We start from the raw sequence: 9,818 nt of genomic DNA, 5'->3' as shown, positions 1-9,818 counted from the left end.
CTATAATATGGGATATGTTTGGATTATTCTTTATTGGAGATGCTATGGAGAAGAGACGGGGATGAGAGGGGAAGGGGGCTTGGGGGACTGTTTGATTGAAAACTGTATTGGTCTCATTCTATGATCCTAGTATGTTGTCTGTTTATTGTGATCAATAAAATTTTATATACAAAAAAAAAGGACCAATTTTAAAGCCAAACACATGTGGCTGCAATAACAGAAGCCACACGCCTCACCAAAGGTATGAATCAAAATTGAGAAAAGCATCAGCCTAACAGGCTAGGAATTCCCACTATTGACATATCAGAGAACTCTTGAAGTCTCGTTGATGGTTCACATGCGTCTGGAAACACCACGGTGGGGATATTATCCTAACTGCCAGACCTCTCAGCAGAGGTGCAAATGTAGAAGGACCAAGAGAATAGCCCTGGTCTCCTGACTGATGGGACTACCTCACTTCCTACTGTGATCTCTGCCCTTAAGTCACCTATTCAGAGAAGTGCGCCCCAGCCCTCCACAGGCATAAAGCAAGCAGCACCACCCATTTCTGGCACCTGCTTAGTCCCTGTGAATGATATTTATGCTACTGCCAATGTGCTAGGGGAAAACCAATGACTTCAGCTGCTCAAGGCAGGGGAACGTGCAGTGAAGCTAAGGGACTCCAAAGAAAACAAGATCTCAGCTTCATCTCTCCAGAAAATTCAACCAAAGACCTGGCTCCTCCGACAAGATCCTGAACCTCTTTAAGAGGATCTGAGAGAAAAGAATCTAGAAGATGCCCAGATGGCTGCGGTACCAGGGGCCTCTGCAGAGTTTAAACCTGTTCCTTTGATGTCCTTTGTACTGTTCTTATGATAAAGGAACTTCCTGGCAACTCTTTCCTTTCCTACCTACTTCCATACTACCTAGTCCAGACTTCACTTGCAGCCTTAATCCCCTGAGTTTCTATTTTATAGGAAATAACATGAAACTCTCCATCTTCCAGTCCATGAACCCTTAGGCCTCCAAAAGCAGTCCAGGAACAAAAAAAAAAAATGTATCCCATGAGCAATGGTTGCTCTGAAGCCCAAATCCACCAAGGCTATTCCAATCTTGGGTGAAAGGTGCTGTGAACCAAACGGACAGCCATAATGTGTTTCAAGAATGGCTAGTATGCTTAGCACCCCGCTTACCAAACATGGCCACTGCTCCTGACTCCACTATAGGATCCCTGGCAGGAACGAAAAACAAACTAGAGCCACCGATGCAGCTATCCCTCTAAAGCAGCTGCAACAGCACTTTCAGCAGTCTCCCGTCGATGGAATTAGTGCAGCAAAATTATTTTGGACCCTCTGCAAGGTGCAGACCTATCCCCTATGCAGGCCTGCCCGCCCTCACACACACGCGACGGCAGGAAGGCACCAGTCATCACGACCGAACAAGCAGACCATGCCACCCCAGAGCTCAAACCAAAAAAACCTGCCGCCTCTTCTGTGCGGCCATTACCACCGAGCTGGGCTCACATGTAACAAGCTCCCAAAGATCAAGTCAGCAGCCAAAGCTCAGACTCATCCTTGAATGCTTTTTATCTGCACTGCACCCACTGTGAAACGGCTCCTCATTTACATTCCCTGGGCTTTGCTGGGGGGAGGGGGGAGGGGGGAGGGGCTTGAAACAAATTTCAGGGAGGAAGCACAGCAGGCACTAAGAGGATTTTTTGTCTCAGACCTTTTTTTTTTTTTGCCACATAAAGAGGTTTCTTTAGGGAAAAAAAAAAACAGGATGTGGGGGGAGGGAGAGGGAAGATTAAGTTAGTGCTCAATCTGCAGCCCATTCAAGAAGCAACTGAAAGCCCCTTCCAATGGCTTTGCTCATTGGAGCAGGGACGACGGGACGGGGACTAGCCCTTTTACCAGGGGAGATGCCCTTTCCATTGGATTTGTCTTTAGGAAGCCTCGCCAGGCCTCAACTTCCAACACTGGATGCACTCCTACCATTTGCTGGATACACTACTGGCAGCCTGAGGTCGATAATGATACATGCAAGGGGTGCTGTCAGCAAACCTGTTAAATTTGTGTCTCCAGCTGCTGGTCAGGGATGAGAAGCCATTCATCTGCCATGGTCTGAATGGATGAAGAGGAAAAGAAATGTATCCAAACAGCAAAATGTTACTCCCTGCGGCTCAGCTAACTGACCCTGCAAGACTGATCCTTGCTTATCAAACCAATACGCAAGGCAGCACTGCTCTCTCAGCCTCGTTTCTTTTTATTTCTAAACTTTAATACAGGGTTGGATTTTTTTTTTTTTTTGGATTGGGGATGTCCTGCTAAAGAGAAGAGGAGAAGGGAAGGGGGAGGGTGTGTCATCCATAGAAAAATCTGGGACCAAAACCAAATGCCTGGAAAGCACCTGGTCTACCATTATGCTCAACTGGAGGAGGAAGCATGAAGCTTTCAGCACAGGGGCAGCCTTGCACCTGAATTCCATTGTTAATTTATCCTAACCAGCATGGGACACGCTCTCCTACCATCTGCTGGACACCAACAGTACGGGCAAGCTGAGGTCAGCCTGGGAGAATATGTAGGGCGGCGTCAGCAAACCTGTTAAATCTGTCTCCATCTAGTGGCTGGGGAGTATAACTGATGCATGTGGAATGGTCTGTCTGGCTGAAGAGGAAGCAAGTGGTTTATAACCATGCTCTGATCACTGCCTAATCATTTCTTTTACTCAGCTGACAGATGTGCCAGCCACAGTGTACAGCTGTCACTTAACCTGAGGGTTAACATAGCAGCCGTTTACCATCTGTAGTGTACAGATTACATTAAAAAAAAAAAATGAAAGAAACAGCATGACTTCTCTGTGAATTAATAGAAAGGCATCTGTGCCTATCAAAAAAAAAAAAGAAAATCTTGTACAACTATAATTAAAAAGAGGCAGAAAGATACAGGTTTGTAACAATACGAACACACAAACAACCAGAAAGACATCTGAAACTGTGAACAGCCACCCCAGGATGCAGGGCTGTAATAAAGTGAAGGTGAAGACAGCTTGATGCACTGATCAGAGTTTGTGCTTTATCAGAGCAGATGTGTAGTTTTAAGAGGGCGTTACAACTTGGCTAAGCTGAATTCTCTCTCTCACCTAGTGGCTGTATACATTAAAATAATGTACTCCTTCTTTGTACAGCATGGGGTGCCCCCTCCTGCCGATGTAGTATCTCTAATGTTCCTGCTGAGGCTGTCAGAGCAATGACTGAAGCAGGAGGTTATAGGGCAGGTTGCCGTTTAAACTTAAGTGATTTTCCAATCACTCACTTTAAAATGGCCCCAAGTTGCAAGTGCTCTACCAGCAAAAACCTGAAACACGCAAGAACCAACAGATACAGCAGCAAGTCATCCAGCTTCGTCACGGAAGTTCCTGAAGGGTACGGCAACCTTCGAAGCAGATTGAGGGAGAAGTGGAGTCTCCATCGGCACAACTAAACAACTAGGAATCCAAAACCTGTTCTTTGAACTGCACACATTCAATAGAAAAAAATAAAACAAGACCCACAACGCAGTGCATGTGCTTCGGGCAAATGCTGCAAAGTGAACAGAGCAGGTCTCGATTTTTCGCTCTCTTGCACGAAGGCAGCAGGAGATGGTGAAAGCTCCTGTCTCCACCCTCACAGATGACGGCCCGAAGTAACACGAGGGATGCAGACGCCTTTTAGCTGTCTCCAGTGACGGCGGCCGGTGCTTCCTTGCAGAGCCCCCGGATGGAGAGGTCATAGACCACTTCCTCGATCTTCTTCACATCGTACTTGAGTCCATCGTAGCGTTTCCGCAACGAATCGTTCTTCAGGTTGAGGAGGCGGAAGCCAGAGTCCAGCTCATTGATGAAGGTGGAGATGCGGAGGGGCCGTGTGTAGTCCCCAGCTGTGACGCTGTTCACCGCCAGCCTGGACTACACAGAGGAAAAAAAAAGAAAGAAAGGGGAGGAGGGAGGACAGGAATCAATACGAGGCTTCTAAGAACCAGAAATACAAACTCAAATCAGCGTAGGCCCAGCTCATCTAAATACAGACCATTACTGAGGGTAAAGGGGACCACTCCATTTTTTTGGGAGACCACCACCAAATAATTCCGTAATCCTTTATCTTAAAAATATTTTGGGAACAGCATCTGTTTTTCCTATATTCTTTAACAGTGCTTATAATGGATTCCAAATGTGACAGTAGGAACTCTGTCAGTGTAGCACACCATGCTTAGAGTAATATAAGTTCTTGAGCCAGACCAGTGGCAGTGGGGTGTGTGTGTGTGGTAGGGGCATAGATGTGAGGTTTTCTCCTTCTTTAAAATAGAAAAACTTTGAAGGTCTCAGAAGTAATCCTCCTCTGTTGAGATGGGTAGATTCCTGGATTGACACACAAGCTCTGCATACAGTGCTGCTGGGGGGGAATTCTCCTCCTGCACAGAATCTGGAAAGACATGCGGGAGCCCATCCTGCAGGCAGTGAAGAGGGGGAAGGCCCAGCTGGCTGCAGAGTGTGTGCAAGAGGAGTTGAGAGAGACCGAGACACACACTGTAAATGAGTGAGATTGGGAGTGGTGTGTGCAAGAGTATTTGTGAAAGAGGAAACCTGTGTGAAGGGGCGAGAGATCCTGTGTGGGTGCGTGTGCACAAGAAAGAGAAAGCCTGTCTGAAGTGTTTGTACGAGAGAGCCTGTGTGAGGGGGTGTATATGCGAGAGACAGAGGGAGCGTGCGGAGGGGGTTGTATGTGCAAGAGAGCATGTGCGTGCAAAGGAGAGAGAGAGCCTGTGTGAGGGGATGTAAGGAGTCAAACTCTAGGAGTAGGGGGCTGGCAGGGATAGACAGAAAGGGACTGAACCCGATGGGGAGGGGAGTGGAGAGTTGAAGAGTTGGGATCAGAGGGCAGAATGAAAGAGAGCTGGTCACAGGAGCAGAGAAGGTGGAAGAGACACTTTCAGCATGCTTCTAGGGAAACTCTGCACCTGGAGTAATTCATTTAATATGTAATACAGAAAAGTTATCAAAGGCTGATTATATTGGTCAACACCCCACAATATACAAGGATGCCGAATTCCCCCAGGAGTAATATAGTAGCCCTACTGAAACCCTGTAATGCTCCTGTTTAGTTTACTAGATATTCAGATATTGAAACTAGAAATATCAATTTGAAAGTAAGTGTCAAACTACCCCCCTGGAATCAAATAAGCTGCTTTAAAACATTTTTTTTTTTAAATGTATAATGAGCAGCTTTTAAAAAGGTTAAAGACCTAGTATTCCAAAGGATTTCTCATGCTTTCGATTCATTTTGAGAATTGTTTCAAAATTGTACATTTTTACACACTTTCTTTAGGGCTAAAATGTTAATACCTTCTTTGTTAAACTTTGAGAACTGTTAGCTCTAGATTGATAACTTAATAGGTATATAGTAATGTATATCAATACCTGGGATATCAAAGAAACAAGGTGTATATTAATCATATTACAATTATGAATATGAGAATATATTTGTTGCTTCAAGGCACAAATACAAAAACTTCCTATGAATACAATTTTCTATACAAAATGCAGAAATACCAAAATGTAATTACATCTGTTACAATGACTTCATATTACAATATCCTATTGGAGAAATTACTTACCTTAGTGTAGACAGATGGACTCAGGACCAATGGGTATAGTGTGCTCCTGATAGCAGTTGGAGACGGATCAGATTTCAGTCTGACATCAGCCCTAGTACATATACTGCCAGAATTCAGTTTAAAACCCTCACCCTCATACATAAAGCCGTCCACAATCCTAACATGCTCTGGTTCTCAGACAGTCTACATATCCATTTCCCCTCCAGACCCACCAGAATACCCTACACATCATACATTCATACGCCATCTCCTAAACTCTACCACCTTACAACCACCAAACAACGTGCACTTTCCCTAGCTGGACCCTCTCTATGGAACTCTATCCCCACCTACCTACGCCATGAAACATGCCCCAAACAATTTAGAAAAAATCTCAAGACGTGGCTCTTCGCACGAGCCTACACATGAACCCCGCTGTCTGTCACTTACCCTCCCCAAACCCCTCCACTGCCCCCCTCTGCTCCCCCCAACCCTAAACTCATTCATTGTAAACAATTTACTTGTAAATAATCCTTTGTATATAATTTTTATTGCTTATATATCATCATGTTTATAGCTTATATTCTTTTCGTTCAGTAATTCCCTTTTCTTTTCCCCCTCCTTACCTCCACCCAGTTCCATTATCAGTTTCATTGTAAAGCCATGTTGGCCAGTTTTATGTTACATGGAAACCGATGTGATGTTTGCCTAACGAATGCAAATAAATAAATAAAATAAATATACTCCTGCAGGAAGTGCAGCTCTTCAGTATTCTCCTCGAAAAGCAATTGTGGATATATGTATGACTGAATAATTTGAATAACTTGATTAACTTTACAACTTGGATAACAATTAATTTGAACTGGTTGAATTGGCTATAGCTGGAGACCGCCAGTGCCCTCAACCGAGAAACGTCGACACCTGGTAAGATGGGTGTTCTAGTTCGAGAAAAGCATGGCTTACCCGTGAATCGCTCACTGTCTGTGATGTCACTCGAGTATTCCATGACTGACGGCAGCCGTGGGTGGGATGCTGAGTACATCTGACTGTACTAAGGAAAACAAAATTATCAGGTAAGTAATTTCTCCATTTCCTAGCGTGTAGCAGATGGACTCAGGACCAATGGGATGTATAAAAGCTACTACCGAACCAGGTGGGAGGCTGCCCGTGGCCCACTTAGTACTGCCCTTGTGAATGCTGTGTCCTCTCAAGCCTGAACATCCAAGCGGTAAAACCTGGAGAAGGTGTGGATGGAGGTCCATGTCGCCGCCCGACAGATCTCGGTGTGTGACAGCATCTTGGTTTCCGCCCAGGACACTGCCTGGGCTCTAGTGGAATGGGCCTTGACTTGTAAAGACGGTGGCTTGCCTGCTTCTACGTAGGCCGCCTTGAGGACTTCTTTGATCCAGCGGGCTATGGTTGCTCACGAGGCCGCTTCCCCTTGTTTCTTCCCGCTGTGAAGGACAAATAAATGGTCCGTCTTTCGTATGGATTCAGACCTTTCCAGGTATCGGACTAGGAGTCTGCCAAAGTTGAGATGGCGTAGACTGCGAGACTCTTCTGAATTCTTATGCTCATCTGGCGATGGTAGCGAGATGGAAGTGGGACACCACTTTGGGGAGAAATGATGAACTGTGCATAACTGGTGGCTCCCGGGGTAAGTCTGAGGAACGTCTCCCGGCAGGACAGTGCTTGTAGCTCGGAGATACGACGGGCCAAACAAACAGACTGCCACCAGGAAGGCTGTCTTCAATGTTAATAAATCAGAGAGACAGGGCATGAAGAGGTCTGAAAGAGGCTCCTGCTAAGAAATCTAGGACCAGGGTCAGGTTCCAAAGAGGCACCGGCCACTTTAGGGGTGGTCGGATCTGTTTGACTCCTTTCAGAAAGTGGGAGACATCTGGGTGAGAGGCTATGCTGCTGCTCTCGCTCTTGGTTCCGTAGCATGACTATGCGGCCACCCGTACCTTGATGGAGTTGAGAGACAATCCCTTCTGTAGTCCGTTCTGCAGGAATTCCAAAATCGCAGGAATTTTGACTGAGCATGGAACAATGTAGCAGTCCTTGCACCAGTCTTCGAATACTCTCCAAATCCTTATGTATGTTAGGGATGTGGAGAACTTGGGTGCTCGGAGTAGGGTGTCAATTACTGCCCCCGAGTATCCGCTCTTCCTCAGGCGAGTCCTCTCAATGGCCAGACTGTAAGAGAGAATCGAGCTGGATCCTCATGGAGGATCGGTCCTTGTTGGAGCAGGTCTCTGTGTGGAGGTAGCGGGAGGGGGCTCCCTGTCAGCAGTCTTTGCATGTCTGCGTACCACGGTCTTCTTGGCCCGTCCGGGACCACTAGAAGTACTGGTCCCCTGTGGTGTTCTATCTTGTGGAATATTGCGCCCAATAGGGGCCACAGCAGGATGGCGTATAACAGAGTCTCCTGTGGCCAGGTCTGTACCAGGGTATCGATTCCCTGGGACTGGGGTTCCCACCTGCGGCTGAAGAAACTGGGCACTTGGGCATTGGACCGGTTTGCCAGGAGGTCCATGGTTGGTGTTCCCCAACGCTTTACTATCAATTGGAATGCTGTGGTCGATAGCCTCCATTCTCCTGGGTCTAGACTTTCTCTGCTGAGGTAATCCGCAGCGACGTTGTCTCCCCGCGATGTGGACGGCCAAGATCTCTTGAAGATTCGCTTCCGCCCATGCCATTAGGGGGTCTATTTCCAGAGACACCTGTTGGCTTCTGGATCCTCCCTGACTGTTGATTTAGGCCACTATTGTGGCATTGTCCGACATTACTCTGACTGATCTGTCTCGGAGTCTGTGACCGAACTGTAGGCAGGCTAGTCTGACTGCCCGGGCTTCCAGGCGATTGATGTTCCACCCCGACTTCTTTGTTCCATTGCCCTTGGGCGGTTAGCTCCTAGAAGTGTGCTCCCCATTCTCATAGGCTGGCGTCCGTGGTGAGCAGGATCCAGGTTGGTGAGGATATTCTTACTCCTTGGCTCAGATGGCCTTCTTGTAGCCACCATCGTAGTTGGGTTCAAACTTTGTCCGGGAGCTGAAGACGTACGGTGTAGTTCTGGGACAGTGGATTCCATCGTGATAATAGTGAGCGCTGTAGGGGTCTCATGTGAGCTCTTGCCCATGGCACCACTTCCAGTGTAGATGCCATGAGGCAGAGGACTTGTAGGTAGTCCCATGCCGTGGGGCGAAGCTCGCTCAACAGGGTTCGCAACTGGGTCATCAGTTTTGATCTCCTTGCCAGCGTCTTGTTTGGTGTCGAAATGGACTCAAGTATTCTAGAGATTGGGTGGGCTGCAGACAGCTCTTGTTTTGACCAACAGAGTCCAGTAGAGTTTTGACTCCGTTGGTCGCCTGCTGGCTTTCCTCTGGGGATTTTGCCCTGATCAGCCAATCGTCTAGATAAGGGTATACGCGGATTCCTTCCTTCGTGTTGCTGCCACCACCACTATGATCTTGGTGAATGTCCGGGGTGCTGTGGCTAACCCAAATGGTAGTGCCCAGAACTGGTAGTGATGGTCCAGGATCATGAAGCGTAGAAAACGCCGATGCTCTTGATGGATCGGAATGTGTAGGTAGGCTTCTGACAGATCCAGGGATGTAAGGAACTTTCCCGGTTGTATTGCCCTTATTACCGAGCATAGGGTTTTCATGCGGAAGAGAGGAATCTTCAGGTGACGGTTGACCGACTTGAGGTCCAGGATGGGCCTGAATGTTCCCCTCTTTCTTGGGAACGATAAAATAGATGGAATAATGTCCAGTATTTATTTGTTGTGGAGGCACCGGTGTTATAATCTCTAAGGCTAGCAATCTGGTCAGTGTAGCTTCCACTGCCATCCTCTTGGAAGGGTCGTGGCAGGGGGATTCCACAAACTTGTCCGGAGGAAGGTGGTGGAAATCCAGGTAATATCACTCTCGAATGATGGCTAGGACCCACTTGTCCGAAGTTCTCTCGACCCATCTTTGGTAGAATAGGGCAAGTCTGCTCCCTATGGCTTCTTCCTTTGGACGGGTTGGCTGATTTTCATTGTGGGGTGCGACTGGGGCCTGGGCCCAAGCTGGCTCCCCTTTTGTTGTCTTGTTCCGAAAGGTCTGGCTCCTGCCTGTGGGGCGAGCCGCTTGATATGTGCTTCTGTATGGGTTGAAGCACAGTGATCCTCTGCCCCTGGTAGGTTCAGGGGAAGGGTTGCTG

General features: G+C 47.3%; 1 protein-coding gene across 1 annotated transcript in view; it reads right to left on the bottom strand.

Moving 5' to 3' along the window:
- Nucleotides 1-2,232: 2,232 nt before the first annotated feature.
- TSN (translin) overlaps nucleotides 2,233-9,818 on the bottom strand; it is a 48,518-nt gene continuing 40,932 nt past the window's right edge. Inside the window, exon 6 of the mRNA XM_029605205.1 lies at nucleotides 2,233-3,924. Within this exon, the coding sequence (XP_029461065.1) occupies nucleotides 3,688-3,924 (237 nt within the window). The 3' untranslated portion in view covers nucleotides 2,233-3,687. The remainder of the gene's footprint in view (nucleotides 3,925-9,818) is intronic.

Source organism: Rhinatrema bivittatum, chromosome 6 (genome assembly GCF_901001135.1).
Source record: "Rhinatrema bivittatum chromosome 6, aRhiBiv1.1, whole genome shotgun sequence".
Taxonomy (NCBI): Eukaryota; Metazoa; Chordata; class Amphibia; order Gymnophiona; family Rhinatrematidae; genus Rhinatrema; species Rhinatrema bivittatum.
Note: the sequence above shows the minus strand (reverse complement) of the source record. Positions and strands in the feature narration are given on the sequence as shown.